The following is a 15494-nucleotide window of genomic DNA, read 5'->3' as shown; positions in this document are numbered from 1 at the left end:
GTGACAGACATAGGCCGGGCTCAAGCACGTTCTTAACACCAGTGCACATCGATAAGCTTCGACCTTATCGTTGTCACCTAAGACCAGACACGGGGACATGCTCATACTCTGGCAGCGTTTCAGCGGTGGGAACGAAGTTGACTGTCTCGCCGAGCTGTTTGTCGATTGGCGAGGAGAAACCTCGACAAGGCTTCAAGGCGGGCCAGCTGCTAAGACACAGGTATCGCGGATCTGTCTTGGCCGGCCTTTGCGCGCGACCAGCAAAGGTGTGTATCGTTGGCGCAACGGTTGGCGACTGGCGTTGTCGGTGAAATACGAGCCGAAGAGACTCGAGGACGAGGAACGAGCCGGCGTAGCACACAAGACTAGTTGACACCTCTTTTTAATCATTCATTTTCCCTTTTTGGTGTCTTTTTGTATCACGCCGCCTGACACGGATTTGGTGACATTTTTCTTTTTCTGTCGTTTTTGACAGGAAGGGAACGATGAGGTTCAGTCCTTGTGACAGAAGAATGGCGACCAAGGAAAGAAAACGTTGACCCAAGAAAAGAAGACGAAGATGATGAGAGACGAATCAAACGTCGACAAAATTCGCATTCGTACCGGTACAGTGATAGTAAGACTCTGCCAAGACTCGACAATCGTTTCGAGCGTCTTCCAAAATAGTAGTCACGCCAGAAGCAAAAGCAGCACGAACCGGTTCTCTTCCAGGATTCCATACACTGAGTGCAACAAGCCGAACTGTGCAGCGCAACGCCTCCTTGTCTTCCGAAACAGGCTTTCCGAAGCGCTGCTTCAAGACACAATGCCCACGGATTGGGAATACATAGGTACCTCGGAATTCGGTGAGCGATTCGACAGTCCGACTGTACCGCAAGAGTGAAGTTGGCGGAGCGGAATTTCAGTTTCCATGTGTGGAAGGGCGTCGGAAGTCCAGTTCGCGGACCGCAAAAGCCGGGTGACCACCCTAGAAGCGGTCCCACGACTAAGACCGCGTCGGACCGCAGCAGCATTCTGCGAGATCAGCTTGTTCTTGCGTCTAATGAAGCCTTTGGATGGGTCTGAGAAAAGTTGGCCGGTTGTTGTGTTCTGGCGTACGTAAGAATGAAGGCCAGGACTGCAGCGCATTACAGTAAATTCCATTTAGCGTGTCAAGAACAAGTTTAAACGTATTACACGTCTGCCGACCAACTCCGACATGTCAACTTTATTTTGTTACTAATCGGGTTCGAATCGCCTGTACAGCTTTGAAACTCAGCGACCATGCCGACGATCACACATGGCATACTTGTCTCGCTGCATACAGCAGTATTACTCAACGCAGCTGTCGAGGGCGAATGGTTCGAGCGAGTGCTCTGAGCACCTTTGATGCGCGGTTCGATCAAGGACGAGCGAAATACCAGTATTGCATCGTGAATCGTCCATCGACAGGTCCTCGGTTCGATTTTCTCATGCAGTCTGTTCATCCTGGGCCATCGAACACCTTGCCAACAGCGTCGGCTTTTTAATTCCGATTCATCTTGGAATAGAGTTGCTGCATGAAAGAAGGCAGCAATTTAGTGGCTCGCTTCCATCGAAGTTGGCGCAAATCACCGCGCCCGCGGGCCCAACGATATGCATTGAAAATCCTCCGCAATTCTTCCACGAGCGCCAAGAAAGGCTATCGATCGCTCAAGGGTTCAACAAAGGAGTCGGGCGAGTCGCCATCGCCATCAGCTAGCACAGCGGCAATATCGACGTCATCGCGCATCCATTGGTGGTGCCGCCGTAAGTCACATCCAGAAGTTGCTTTTCATTCACGGTATCGCAGACCCTTGAAGTTATAGACGGATAAGAAAGGTGGATCAGCCCAGTGAACATAAGAGACTTGAGCGTGCAGCACGGCCTGTTGTTACCGCAGAGAGTAGAGATGCCGGATGCGGAGGCGCTTAAGGCACAAGCAATCGGCACGGAAGCTACTCCCGGCAGCCAGAGAACTCCACGTGGGGTGCCGAGCCACTCGGCAAAGCGCGTCGAAGCCGCCTCGACTCGATCGGTGGCAAGCGAAATTCTCCATGACTGTACATCGACAAGCTGATTCGTAACTGACTGCACCGACATCGGTATTCCTGAAGCATCGCTTGTCCCATAAGCGAGATAGGAGCCAAGGTAGAGCTCCCAACGGAAAGGTTGAGCCTACCCATCTGGCTCAAACGCCACTTGCTCTCGGGGCGAGAGCCATTCGTGCAGTTTTATCATCCTGACGAATCCGCACAACCGAAAGCGGACCACTTGCTCAGGGTCATGGCAGAAATAAACGACAGGAAGACAGACCTGCAGGAAAGACAGCTGCAGTGCGTCGTTCCTCAGATTGCCATCTGGTCTACGCAAGCTGCAAATGAACAGCTTCGCAGACGACACCGAAATCCATAGACCATTGGTCTTCACGCTTGACGAGTGCAGCATGCGTACGTGCGGTCCAGCGGGTTACGGTTCGGCAAAGCGTGGACCCTAGCCTCACAGCTGCGGCAACGTAGGAGGCATAGGCAGAGGCAGAGGGAGGTCAACACCAAGTAGGAAGGCGCAGAATTGGCCTGTCGAATGCATCTCTGCAGCGAGCGACGATCTGCAGAAGAGCTCGCTTGTGCGCTTCTGCGGTTAAGTCCGCGGTGTGTCTCGGCACGGCGACGAGCACTCGCTTCAGCTCACACAATATTCATGGTCCCGTTTTGTTTGGTCCAATTTTAGCGTGTTCTTTCATAGAGGCCCACGCGCGCACCAAGCCTTGCAGATTACCGCAAAACCGCCCTTTTCTGGGTTTTTGGCCGGTCACCAGGCGAGACACCACGACACGTCCCTCCGCGCCAGCATCCGGACGCGCAGGCATCCCTCGCACTGCACCTCCCGAATGTAGCTCGCTCATCGTCGATGCTCGTACATAGACAGAGACTCTTTCTTGATCCCATGATCGTGACGAGATCGCTCGGTGTTCCAGAAGTAATCGCCCGGAGTGCGTGGTTTGAGGAATCGCCGGACCCGCAAGTGAACGCAAAACCGGAGTCTTTGTAAATCTTTTACTGTAGATCTTTGCGACGATCAGGTTCTTGTCGAACTCCATGCTCGAGGCACTGAATTTACAGGAGCGATACAGTGATACTGTATGACCAAGCGGAATTTGGATGAACCTTATATCAGCGAAACCTGCGTTTCTGCAGGAACATGCGATACTTGCTGGACAATCACGCTTCGGTGTCCTCGGTAAGAGCAAGACAGCCACATCAAGAAGAGACAGAGTTGAACCAAAATCGAGAGCGGGTACAGTTTGTGCCGGAATGTACATACTATGCATACATTGTGTATGAGACATGAGACCAACACTGCTATAGCCGAATTCGGTGCCTTTGCGGGGACACAGGATTTAAGCCCACTCCCGCGCTCGTACAGCTCCATTGTCACTCTGTGTTCAATACCCTGCCGCCTGAGACATAGCTCCCCGTCCTTCCGTCCTTATCGATGCTGCTCAGATCCTCTTTCGCTTGTGGTAGACAAATATGGATCCAGACTCCGTAGCGAGGCCAGGGACGCTGTTCGGCAAAGGCATTAAGGCTTGTTCAATCTTTCTCACGGTTAAAACACTATGACACGGCACAGCGGAGCTGCAGCTCTTTTGTAAGCATGTTCTGATGCTGAAGATGCGCTTTTCGGCAAAATTCTTTGGACTGGTATGGACCGAGGCTCGTGCAATCATCTGCCACGAGCAGTTACTCCGTGGTTGTAGGAGTCAATGCCAGTTCCTGTAGGCAAGCTAGTAGCTCGAATCTCCTCGCTCAGCGGAACGATCGAGGCCCTGGAAATGACCACACAGACTGTGTATGCTTAAGTAAAGGCGCTCTCAGGCGTCCAGTCACTCTCAAGGTGTCAACTTGTACAGAGCATTCGGAATGGTCAATCAAACGAGGTCTAGCAAATCACCCGGATTTTCGGCATTTGCGAAAATGGAGATAAAGGGAGACAGAAAAAAAGGAGGAGCATTCTCACAATACAGTAAATTCTTCAACAAAAATTGAGCCCTGTGAGAAAATCCAGGATTTCTTGATCTTAGCATCGACAGTACAATGCACTGTAAAGCCGATGCCGAACCTGAGCCAAGCTGCACGGATCTCGCTGTCACACCCCAGCTTCGAGAGAAAGTGAGTGAGAGAAAGAAGTAGCCCACGATGTCTAAAGGTTTCAAACCGCCTTGAAATTGTTGCACTGCCGCCCAGGTGGTCTGGTCGCTGATCAAAGGCGCGTACGGTGTGGCAGGCAGGCAACCGGCATCGTCGTCGCCGTCGCCGCCGTGAACGACTTTCTCTTGGCCCCAATCTCACTCTATCCCTTCAGATCTCTTTGGATCCCTTTGGATCCGCACATCTTCCTGTCTGAGACAATGCCATTCACCGACATAGATCTCAAACCGATAAGCGTCCTTTTGCTTGATGCAAATCACTTTGGCCTTTGCGGTTGTCTTGTTTTGCCTGATCAAAGCTGTCAGCAACTTCGCAAAACTTAAAGTCGAGACCAAGTCGGTCTTCTCCTTCTTCTTCTCAAGGGTGGGTCCACTTTGGCTTACCTTGGAACTCTGCCTTAAAAGCTATCGCGATCAGACAGAGTGACGCCTCCTCCTTCCTCATCACTGTCCGTTCTTCCTTACCAGCTTCCCGTCCCTTCCTCCCTTTCCTCCAGCCAGTCAAGCTTCAAGAATGTTGGGGTTTCTCCGCAAGATAGAGGAGCACCTCACGCCTGTTGGTCCGGCTACAACGCCGAACCAGCCCCCTCAGATGATGGAGCACCAACCTCATATCCTCACAGAGCGTTCGCAGTCGCACGACTCGGATTCTTCCGAGAAAGTTGCAGCTAACGAGAACTGGATCGACGCCCGTGACGGCTATCAGGTCATGGCCTCACATATATGGAAGTCGTGCAATCGTCGAAACTTCTTCTCAGAGAATTCCGAGGTGCCCAGCGCCGTTGCGCTTCGTTTCTCCAAAGGACAGTACGTGATCTGCCCATCCGATGATCAGAGGCTTTCCACCTTCTTCGACGCAGTCGTGGTCCTTAACTGCGAGGCGGCAATGACTATCACGTCGCCTGTTGTTTCAGCAATCAATACTCGTCTGGCTGCCGGAACCGAGCAAGTCCCGATCACAGCATCGCAACATATTCAAGTTGTCGAGACCATGGAGCAGCTTGCTGGCGCTCGTAAGGCGCAAAATGCCTGCTTCATTCGTGGAGAGAACACCGTCGTGATCTGGTGCGACCACGTTGAACAGCTCGAGGAACGGGCTCAGGATCTCGAAGAAAAGATGATCAAGTTCGTATGGAACAGCTCTTACAAGAACAACACAAGCAACCTCGTAGCTTCCACCACCACCAGGAGTCTGGATGACACATCCATGAACCAGTTCAACAAAAGCCAAGCTTACTTCCGTGCACTGTTAAGCAGCGGAGACGGCACGCCATTCGATGGCGCAAGTTCTCACGCAGCTTCCATTGCTCCCTCGAATCCTTACTCTGATTCTCACGCAGTCAACATGTCTCCCTCGGGCTCGAGCTCTCCATCATCGGCAGGTACGGACGACAGCGTTGTTACTGATTCCGAGAAACAGGAGCAGCCAATGGAAGAGAGACCTCTTAACTACCAGGCACCTCTCCAACATGGCCTGGCCGTCGCGCTCGACATCTTCTTGTGCTTCCTCTTCGTCTCGAAGCTCTTCCAGACATGTCTCCTCGACGGCAACTGGGCACGTATGGGACTCGCCGCCTTGGCCTTGCCCATGTTCCCGGTAATCCTGTTCTTCTGCGATAATGTCATTGGCGTCATCTTCCAGCTCGTTGGACCCGTTCGTCAGCTCCATCAGAACTCCCAGTACTACTCCGGCAAGGCTCCAACGAGGATCATGGGGTGTTTGCCTCACATCACCATCCAGATGCCCGTGTACAAGGAATCCATGGAAGGTGTGCTCATTCCTACCATCGAGTCGGTGAAGAAGGCCATCAGCACGTACGAGCTTCAGGGAGGCACCGCCTCGATCATCGTCTCCGAAGACGGTATGCAGCTCGTCTCTAAGGAGGAGCAAGCCGTTCGACACGAGTTTTACGAGAAGAACAACATCGGGTGGGTGGCCCGACCCGCTCACGGCAAGGATGGCTACCTGCGTAAAGGCCGCTTCAAGAAGGCCTCGAACCTCAACTTCACTTGCCGACTCTCGCTCACCGTTGAGCAGGCCATGTCTGAATATCGAGCTCAAGCATCCGAGGAACTCGCCGCCTGGACGGAAGCCGATGAAAACGCTCTCTACAAGCGCTGCTTGGATCAGTGTCTTCCCGTGCTTCACCCTCTTGCGCAGGCCAGAGGCAACGTTCGTATCGGCGACTTGATCCTTCTCATCGACTCCGATACTCGTGTTCCAGAGGATTGCCTCCTCGACGCTGCCTCGGAGATGATCCAATGCCCCGATGTCGGTGTCCTGCAGCACTGCTCTGGTGTCATGATCGTCTCTGACAGCTACTTTGAGCTTGGTATCGCCTTCTTCACTCGTCTGGTCAACTTTGCCATCTCATACACAGTGGCAGCTGGAGATATCGCGCCATTCATGGGCCACAACGCCTTTTTGCGTTGGTCTGCAATGCAGGAAGCGTCCTTCGTCGACCCCGAAGATGGCATCCGCAAAGTCTGGTCCGAGAGCCACGTATCCGAGGATTTCGACATGGCACTTCGTCTTCTCATGTGCGGCTACATTACGAGGTGGGCCACGTACTCCAACAATGGTTTCGAAGAGGGTGTGTCGCTCACCTGCGATGACGAGCTCAATCGATGGCAGAAATACGCGTTTGGTTGCTCCGAGCTGGTCTTCAATCACCTCTGGCAGTGGCCGTACCGTGGACCTTTCAGCAAGCTGTTCCGAACCTTCTTACAGAGCAACGTGCCGATTCACTACAAGTTTTCGGCTTGTTCGTACATCTTCTCCTACTACGCCATCGCTCTCGCCTACCCTCTCGGATTTGGTCTGTACCTGGCTCAAGGTTGGTCCTATCCGGTCATGTTGCCAGTCTTTATGCCTTCTTTCAACATTTGGGTCTCCGTAATGGTCGTGTTCGCTGCTGGAGGTAACGTGGCACAGATCCTAGCTCGATACCGTGCCAAGACCGACGGATTGTTCAACCTGGTGAAGGAGCACCTTACCTGGATGCCGTTCATGGTGATCTTCTTTGGCGGTCTCTCGTTGCATGTGCTGACCGCGTTGGCAGCGCATCCTGTTGGCGTCAACATGACTTGGGGTGCCACGATCAAGGATTTAGAAGACAGTAATTTCTTCCTAGAGGTACCGGCCATACTCAAAAGGTTCTGGAAGGTGTTCATCGTCGCTGTCGGCACCATCGCAGCTGTCATCATCTTCCAACTACCAGACGTCGTGCCGATCCAATGGCAGATCCTGGGCTTCTATACTTACTGGCCGGTTCTGTTGCTGGCGACTTTGCACATTGTCTATCCGATTGCTCTCAACCCAGCATTGCTCCGATTCTCTTTCTAGACGTTCTCGTTTTGGCTGGCAAATGTTGCTATATCGTAAAACTTCTTTTTAATGGTCTCACGCTTTTTCTCAGGCTCAGTGCGCATAGCCTCCGAAGGCTTTACCGTCTTGAAACAAAGGCTCTGGCGAGGGCTCCGTATAGTGTCTCGCGAGAGACCTTGCTCTCCCGCCGAGCCTTGATCACATGCGTGAAAAGGCAGTGTCGTTTCCTCGGCGCCTGGCGGCTCAGCTCGAGCTTCTGATTGAACAGGAGTCTGCTTGTGATCGACGGTGGCTTTGTAACCCGTGACTTTCTGGTGGCAGAAGCACGACTGCGGAGCCCGTCTGTGCAAGGCAGATCTTCCGCCGCGGCGATTCGAGAATGCTCGCTCAACTGGCGGGCATCATTGAAAGAGGGGACGCACCGACGGTTGACAAGATGCATCTTGAATGGCCGCTGGACTCGCCATGGCGGGCTCGTCGGCATCGGCGCTGGGAGCGATGGCCTTGTTGGACAGGATGAACTTTTTGGACCCTTCGCTTATCTCTTTCTACCGGCGGATCTTGGACCTGGAGAAATTCAACTTCAATAGGACACCCTGCCGATAGCTTGCTTCCCAACTTGAACCATTGCGTGACGTTGGCCTGCTCAGCGCAACTCGGCCATGGACCCATTCTACGCAACGGCTGGATCTGGAGAGGCGCAGTTCTGGCTCGGACTTTACCCCGGGCTGGTTGGTAGTTGACAAGGGCGAGTGGAGTCGGCTATGCATGTTAACAGCTGCGAGTGAAACATGCACATTTGAAGCCGGTCATCTGAGCCGTGATACAGGTACGAATCCTGCTGATTTCCAACGGAGAGGAACGGCTGCAAGTCAGCACCGGAACCGATTGTCGTGAGGCTTGTTGCTATTTTAAGCTGAAAAGAAAGACCGACGGCGTTTACGCCGCGTCAGACACCGCAACTCCGAACAAAAACGTTTTCTAGAAACGAACCTTAAATTGTTGCACCTCTTCTTTGACGTCGGAAGCCCGTCGTGATCTGTCACCCCTGCGTTGCACCGGATTGCCGGATAGCTATGGATGGCTTGAGCATTGATGACGAGATGACGGAAGATCTTGCCCGTACGACGAGGCTGTACTCGCAATGCCGAACATTGACCTTCGGCAAGACTTGGTCTGCCTTTGCAATGTCGTCTGAAGCCCGTCGTGCCTTCAGAGGTGTAGTTGAAGCAATGATGATGGGCACTGTTCACTCATGTGCTTCACTCCTTTCGCGGTGCCGCCACTGTGGCTGAGTAGCGGTGGGCGATAACCTAGAGTGCAAGTCGACCACATCGAGGATTGCTATGCCTTTGGCAGGCAGCGAACGGTGTACCCACACGGGACACATGGAGATATAAAGTGACCCGCCTGGCCTGCAAGGATACCTCTCCTGCAACTCAAACAACTACTGTTCGCCTACACCCAAAGCTCAATCTAGTCGACTACTCACACAAGCAACAACCTACTACGCAAGATGGCTTTTGCTCGAGCGCTGCTTCTCTCGGCCCTGTTGGGTTCGGCTGCCTTGACCACAGCAGCTCCCATTTCCCCTGCTTGCCAACCAGAACCCAAGGATTGGGGTCAAATCACCTTCAATGGTATCGCTCTCAGCAAAGGCGACGACGGCGACTTTGTGATTGGTGGACCCAATCCCATTAATTTTGCAGTCGCCACCTGCTCCCAAAAATACTATGGTAAATACGAGGTTCAGGGCGCAGCGTACCTTGTCGACGCTACCGACTCCAGTCAATGCCTGACGGCCAGCGGTCTTGACCAGCAAGACGCAAGCTTTTCGTTCCAAGATTGTCGTTACAACGGCGCTGGAGACATTTGGGCCTCGCAATCGTTTGCGTACTATACCGACTACGACGGAGGCAACACCTTGCCCGCCTACTTCAATGGCGAGAACCAGAGAGCAGTCAATGCCACTCAACCTCCCATCTACAATCTCAAGAGTCAATACAGCGAGCTCAGCTTTGAAGGCAGTCTCGGAAAGTTGATGGTCGATTACACTCCAAATCTCTCCTCGGTTCCTTCGGCTTCGCTCGCACTTCCAGACCGAAACCTCCCCGTCACTGCACCTGCTCAGACTGACGATCCTGCCCTCAAGTGTGGCACTTACCAAGTCGGCCAGCTCAATTTTAACAACCAGACCTCGAGCTCGAACCAGTACGATGGGCCGTTGAATGCCAAATGGGAGGCCGATCCAAGCACCAAGGACAAGTTCATCTTTGAACAGTGCGACTACTCGCCCTCGGGTATCAAGGCTCAAGGCGATGTTGTTTACGGTCGTCTCCGTCCTGGCACCGAGCTTCAAGACAGCAAATTCCAATGCTACACTTTCATTGGTAAAGGCGACGGAGACTGGATCATGGGTCTTCAAGAGCAAACCTGCGCATACACGACCGCTTCCGCCTCCGAGGCCGCCAAGGAGAACATCGACGTGATCAAGCTCGACAAGTCGGACAACACGGTATCGTGGGTCACCTTCAAGAATGGAACCCAAGTCAGCGAGTATTTGGCCTACACTCAGGTCAACTATGACGAGGAGTATGGCGTCACTCAGCACGTTTGGGACCCGCTCGGCATCGGCTACATCCAGCTCTCCGACCCCAAATTCCCGCCTGGAACAGTGAGCTTTGTCCCCGATGCATAAGTCGGACAGCCCCCACAGTCCAAGTTTACAGATGCGAGATTCTCTCCTGTACGATCTTCCACTCTTATCAATGCAAGATAGAATGTGGTCGCTTGACTCCGAAAAGCTCAGATTCTGCTTGGATTCACTTTCTTGTATGCCTCGTTGCAAGGGATGAGTAAATGACGATGTGTCAAATATTGCGGATTAAAGGTCATGATTTGTGGTTGAATTTACTCTATCGAGGAACTTTGGTCGATCTAGTTGACTGCTTAAATCGAAGTCGACCAGAAGTGCAATGCTGGAACTTGAGCCGGGTTGTGTTGAAGTGGCGCCGACCGGATTGCTTTACTCCAATGGGCTGCTATTCAGCGGTCACGTAGGAAAGGCCAAGGTTCGCATCGCAAGTCAAAGCTGCTTCGAGACACACTCTTTCAGCGACATTCGGAGGTGATTGGAAAAGATGAAGATTCCAAAGGCTGCGAGCAACCTCTTCGCTGGGAAGGATGGTGGTTAGACAAACAGAAGGAGAAGCCATGATAGACGATCTTGCCGTATCATGCTGAATGATTCCGATCTGCTAGATCTGACCGGGTCGAGTTGACCTCATCGGCCGATCAATGATTTCATCTGTAGATTCTTGTGCCGGCGGAACACGACTCTGCAAGTGTATGATATGCATGTCATTTTGAATGTCCGACAGGGTTTCAAGCTGCCGGGTCACTTTACCGTGGTTCGCATCTGCGTGCCCATTCTGATTGTTCTCTTTGGCCTCGCCGTCGCACTAGCGCGCTTGAACCCATCATCTTTGGCTCTTGACGTTGCGCAAGAACAAAGGTCATGCCTTCTCTTCGATCAGGCTCGACGCCACGTACCGACCTGGCACGCACCACGTCAGGAGAAGAAGAGTTTCTACTCGTCCCCGATCGTTTACACCCCAATGGAAGAATGCCCTGATCCGAGTGCGCTTAACAGACGGCGTATGCTTGCAATCAACGCCATCTCCGATCAGATCCTATCAAATGGCGAGCCCCAAGGTCACGCGGGCATCATCCGCGTGCGACCTGACGAGCACAAGGACTTCTCGATTCTTCACTGGACCACAACTTGCTTCCTCGCCTCTGGGCGTATCACCCTCGTCTACATCGGTGAAGCGACTGAATCGACAGTCAATCGAAAGCCCATTGACTTGACTGTTGCTCAACTCGACCCAGCTCTTGCTATCAAGTACGTCGCATTCGGAGAAGGCTTCATGGCCAACGTTAGACGAGAGTGGTGGGCGTACAAGAACCAGATGAAGCAGATCGGTCCACGAAACTACGTGCAAAAGCAACAGCAGAACCAGAAGCAAAGCGCAGAGCACAAGAAGGAAGATAGCAGTCAAGATATAGGGCCGTTGGATGTCTCGTCGTGGCCTGGTCGATGGACTGTGTTGCGCTTTGAGGTAGAGTGAAAAGCTGCTCGACCGTTTACTATTCAATACCACGTGCACCCGTCACGATCACCTATACCCAGCGGTCCCTCCTGTGCCGACAATCGACCTTCTTCTTTACACGCGTTCTTTGTCTACTCACCAAGACTGTGCAGCAAAGCAAAGAAAATACCTTGGCCCACTTTGCAATCGTGAATACTAGTTTTGACGAGCGCAACACGGCCATCGGGACGAACGACTACCAGCGCGACTCTGTTTGCACCCGTGCTTCCTTGTTTGTGCTCCGGATCGTAGAGGATCTTTGACTGGCTGGCTGAATAGATTGGCGTACGGCGACAGCGCGACTTGATCGTCGCACAAGCATCAGACTGACTGGATTGAAGCGGGATCTTACTGTTATTAATTGTCCAGTTAGCGAGATAAGACGAGAGCAGCTGCACGGCTGTACCAGTGTGTCTCGCCTAAGTCGTCGCCTCCTCCACAACGAGGGCTGCGTCGCGGCCGGATCGCGTACGGGGCACTAATCGGCACCACTGCGTCTCTAAGAAACTGCTGCCTCGGTCGCTATTTCGCTTATTCTCTCGGTCGCTATCTCGGCAAATTGTTTGCACCTACGACCCAGTAACCGAGTAGAACATTTCCATCCTCACGGTTCTTGGCTGTGGCAGAGGCTGCAACAGCTTCGCATCTACATAAGAAGCTTCATTCTGATCGATTCTTGAGACAACCCGCACCGATCGTTTCTCCATCATGTCACCGAGCACCACACAACTTATCTCTGCTGCCGGGGGTGGCACGCAAGACGCTGCCATCGAGGCCGAGTTTGTCAAGGGATGTCCAGCGCTATTGATCCCCAACAGCGACGACTGGCATCCGACGCAACGCGACCTCGAGGCACCTCAGGTGCTTCCTGCTCGTACCTTTGTGGGCAAGCTACGCACCATGTTTGCCCAGTCGGCGGGGAAGCCGCTCAAAGTAACGCCGGGTTCGTTCGACAGGCCCGCACCGCCTCTTGCCCTCGACTCCAACCCCCTTTCGCCTACCTATTCTCCCTTTGCTGCCTTTTACCTTCCTGGCTCGTCCAAAAAGCACGTGCAGGAAGGGTTCGAGCCGCGCTATCCAGCACGCATCATGGTGGACCACGACGTGAGCGCTGTGGATTGGGATCGATTCCTGGTCAATATTCGCGTCGCCGGTGCTCTGCGTGGACACGAGCATCTGATCGCCAACGTCATTCCGGCACCGCTCATTGTGCTGAAAGCGGCGTACGGAAACTACTTCATCACAAAGGCCATCATGAACGCCTTCAAGAAGCGTCACATTCCCGAGGTGCTCGCTCTCGTCGAAACCTACCAGCATCGGTTCTTCCAGCCACGGGGTCTCGACGTCTTTGTCGCCACTGGCACAAGGCGTATCTCGGGCCACTTCCCTGGAGACACGTCCTACATCGATACGCCTCCGGTTGAGCTTGGGATGCCTCTCGACGACAGTAGCTCAAGCTCTAGCTCCAGCTCCAGCTCTAGTGGCAGCAGCAGCAGCAGCAGCAGCGATTCCTCCGATTCTGATGACGACCAAGATCTGCGACGCCTTCCAAAGGAACAGCGTAAGCAGATCTTGGCCGAACGAAAGGCAGCCAAAGGAGGTAAACTTTCGAAGAGGCAAAAGAAGAAGCTCACCGGCGAGCAGCTGGCTCAGGCACGAGAGCGTCGAGAGCAGATCAAGCAAGCCAAGATCGACACGATTGAGCGTCGTAGGATCGCCATTGGAGAAGAGCAAGGAGAGGGGTTCAAGAACTTTAAAAAGCACGGAAAGGATCGCATCGTCGTTCAGCCGCAACTGGTAGCTGCGCCTCAGCCTGGTCCCGATTGGATTCGAAAGATGGAAGCGCAGGAGAAGAGGTGGGGAAGACAGCAACCTGCGCCATCAGGGATGGAGGCGGCAGACGATCTCGAGTCATGAGCATCACTCAATAAATCGACATTCAAGAAAGCGTGCCACTTGTGTGTTTTGCTGTGAACAGAGCTGATCATTGAGCAGGCGGTGGTGGATGACTCGTCGGTGACTATGCCGGCATTGCCAAACGCCGGCATAGTCACCGTAGTGCTCACGACCAGCAATCGAAGAAATTGCTCTCGAGATTCCCAGGGTCCACCGGGGTTCACCATCTCAGATCGATGTATTCCTCACAAAGTATCGTTCCCGCCACATCAACAAAGTGCATCGACCCGCGGTGTAGCATGCGTATGTTTTGACTGGCATGCAGTCCAGTACAAGCAGAAAACATGCCTGGATCCACCTCGTCTCGTCATCGCGGTCAAGACTTGTCGTCTCGATCGGGCGACCAACCCCACTTTCCATCTCAAGATCGCGAAGCAGCTGCTGACGACGACAACGACAGCACCAATGCTGATGCATCGGATGGAGGGCTCGTGGTGGACCGTGGAGCTCGTGCGTGGGCCACGGCCGGCGGATGCTTCCTGGCCATGTTTGCCACCCAAGGCTACGTGGCCGGGTACGGACCCTATCAAGCCTACTACGAGTCGATCTTTCCTCAGGTCTCGCCGTCCGACATCAGCTGGATCGGGAGCATCATGCTGAGCGCCGGATACCTCTTCGCCATCCCTGCTGCCATCATGACCGATGTGCTCGGTCCTCAACCCACACTTGCTGTGGCATCCGTGTTCGTCGTAGTGGGTACGGTCATGTCGAGCTTGGCGCGAAGCTTCTATCAGGTATTGCTGTCGCACGGCATTTGCGTAGGCATCGGCATCGGTCTCGCCTTCCTCCCAACGGTATCGCTGCCCAACCAGCATTTCAAGCGGTATCGCGGCGTCGTAGTGTCGGTCGCTCTCGGCGGCAGCTCGATCGGCGGTGTCGTGTGGCCGATCATCTTCAACCGCATGATCAACTACTCGCGCGTCTCCTACGCATGGACGCAGCGAGCCATGGCTTTGATCCAGCTCGTGTGTCTTGCAGCCTCGGTGCTGATGGTCAGACCCAACGTCAAGGTTGCGGCTAGTCGCAAGCTGCAGATGAGCTCGTATCCCGTCGGCCGAGCGCTGAAGAGCCTCCAGGTGGATGCATTTTTCGTGGGTGCACTGCTCTGCCTCGCCGGCGTCTACGTTCCCAACTTTTACATGGTACCGTATGCGCAGGCATTGGGAGCCACGCCCACCACCGCCTTCTACCTCACATCGCTGCTTAGTGCAAGCACCTTTATCGGTCGATTCGTATGGGGAGGCGTATCCGATAGGCTGGGTCACTCCAACACTCTTGTGTTCTGCACCGTCATCTCGGCCGTCATGGTCTTTACCTGGTCGAGCACCACCAGCATGGCCGGCCTGTGGGTCTGGGCGAGTTTATATGGACTCTTTTACGGTCCGGCGATATCTTTGCAGACACCGGCGCTGATTCTCAACGTTCCCGGTCGCCACGATGTGGACAAGCTCAAGGTGTTGCCCACGTACATTTCCCTCATGTGCACCATTGGCTCGCTGGGTGCGCTCGGCGGCAACCCGGTGGCAGGCCGCCTTCTCGCCAACAACACTCGCGGATCTGCACCAGAGCCGCACGATTACCACAGCATGACGTGGTTTGGTGGCTCACTGTTGCTCGTCAGTGCGGCACTGTTTGCCTACGCACGCTTGAGCGCCACAAGACAGGTGAAGGCGTAGATTTCTTGGTCAATAAATATAAGAGGTACAAGGCTCTGCGGGCTTGATCTCTGCCTGATTCGCCATCTCCCGAGCCGACAAAGTGGCCGAGGCGGGACTGCAAAGTACCGGGTCGGAACGATCAGGACATTTGAGCGTCGTTTCCAACTTTGAGCGTGGCTAGGCGGAGAGGGCAG

General features: G+C 53.8%; 6 protein-coding genes across 6 annotated transcripts; 4 read left to right on the top strand and 2 right to left on the bottom strand.

The window, feature by feature from the left end:
- Positions 1 to 32: 32 nt before the first annotated feature.
- PHSY_005840 (hypothetical protein) lies at positions 33 to 2445 on the bottom strand (the record flags this gene model as incomplete). The annotated part of the gene is made up of 3 exons (XM_012336448.1): positions 33 to 77; positions 698 to 866; positions 2180 to 2445. The coding sequence occupies 3 exons, from the start codon at positions 2443 to 2445 to the stop codon at positions 33 to 35; spliced, it is 480 nt and encodes a 159-aa protein (XP_012191838.1).
- Positions 2446 to 4721: 2276 nt separating this feature from the next.
- PHSY_005839 (hypothetical protein) lies at positions 4722 to 7553 on the top strand (the record flags this gene model as incomplete). The annotated part of the gene is made up of 1 exon (XM_012336447.1): positions 4722 to 7553. The coding sequence occupies one exon, from the start codon at positions 4722 to 4724 to the stop codon at positions 7551 to 7553; it is 2832 nt and encodes a 943-aa protein (XP_012191837.1).
- Positions 7554 to 7653: 100 nt separating this feature from the next.
- Positions 7654 to 8019, bottom strand: PHSY_005838 (hypothetical protein; the record flags this gene model as incomplete). Its single annotated transcript, XM_012336446.1, has 1 exon — positions 7654 to 8019. One exon carries the CDS (start codon positions 8017 to 8019, stop codon positions 7654 to 7656), a length of 366 nt encoding a protein of 121 aa, XP_012191836.1.
- Positions 8020 to 9051: 1032 nt separating this feature from the next.
- PHSY_005837 (hypothetical protein) lies at positions 9052 to 10233 on the top strand (the record flags this gene model as incomplete). The annotated part of the gene is made up of 1 exon (XM_012336445.1): positions 9052 to 10233. The coding sequence occupies one exon, from the start codon at positions 9052 to 9054 to the stop codon at positions 10231 to 10233; it is 1182 nt and encodes a 393-aa protein (XP_012191835.1).
- Positions 10234 to 10510: 277 nt separating this feature from the next.
- Positions 10511 to 11949, top strand: PHSY_005836 (legume-like lectin; the record flags this gene model as incomplete). The annotated part of the gene is made up of 3 exons (XM_012336444.1): positions 10511 to 10662; positions 10849 to 11656; positions 11791 to 11949. The coding sequence occupies 3 exons, from the start codon at positions 10511 to 10513 to the stop codon at positions 11947 to 11949; spliced, it is 1119 nt and encodes a 372-aa protein (XP_012191834.1).
- A 445-nt stretch (positions 11950 to 12394) lies between these two features.
- On the top strand, positions 12395 to 15318 carry PHSY_005835 (monocarboxylate transporter; the record flags this gene model as incomplete). The annotated part of the gene is made up of 2 exons (XM_012336443.1): positions 12395 to 13542; positions 13908 to 15318. The coding sequence occupies 2 exons, from the start codon at positions 12395 to 12397 to the stop codon at positions 15316 to 15318; spliced, it is 2559 nt and encodes an 852-aa protein (XP_012191833.1).
- Between the last annotated feature and the right edge of the window lie 176 nt (positions 15319 to 15494).

Source organism: Pseudozyma hubeiensis (genome assembly GCF_000403515.1).
Source record: "Pseudozyma hubeiensis SY62 DNA, scaffold: PHS53, whole genome shotgun sequence".
NCBI classification, from domain to species: Eukaryota; Fungi; Basidiomycota; class Ustilaginomycetes; order Ustilaginales; family Ustilaginaceae; genus Pseudozyma; species Pseudozyma hubeiensis.
This window is presented reverse-complemented; position numbering and strand designations above follow the sequence as displayed.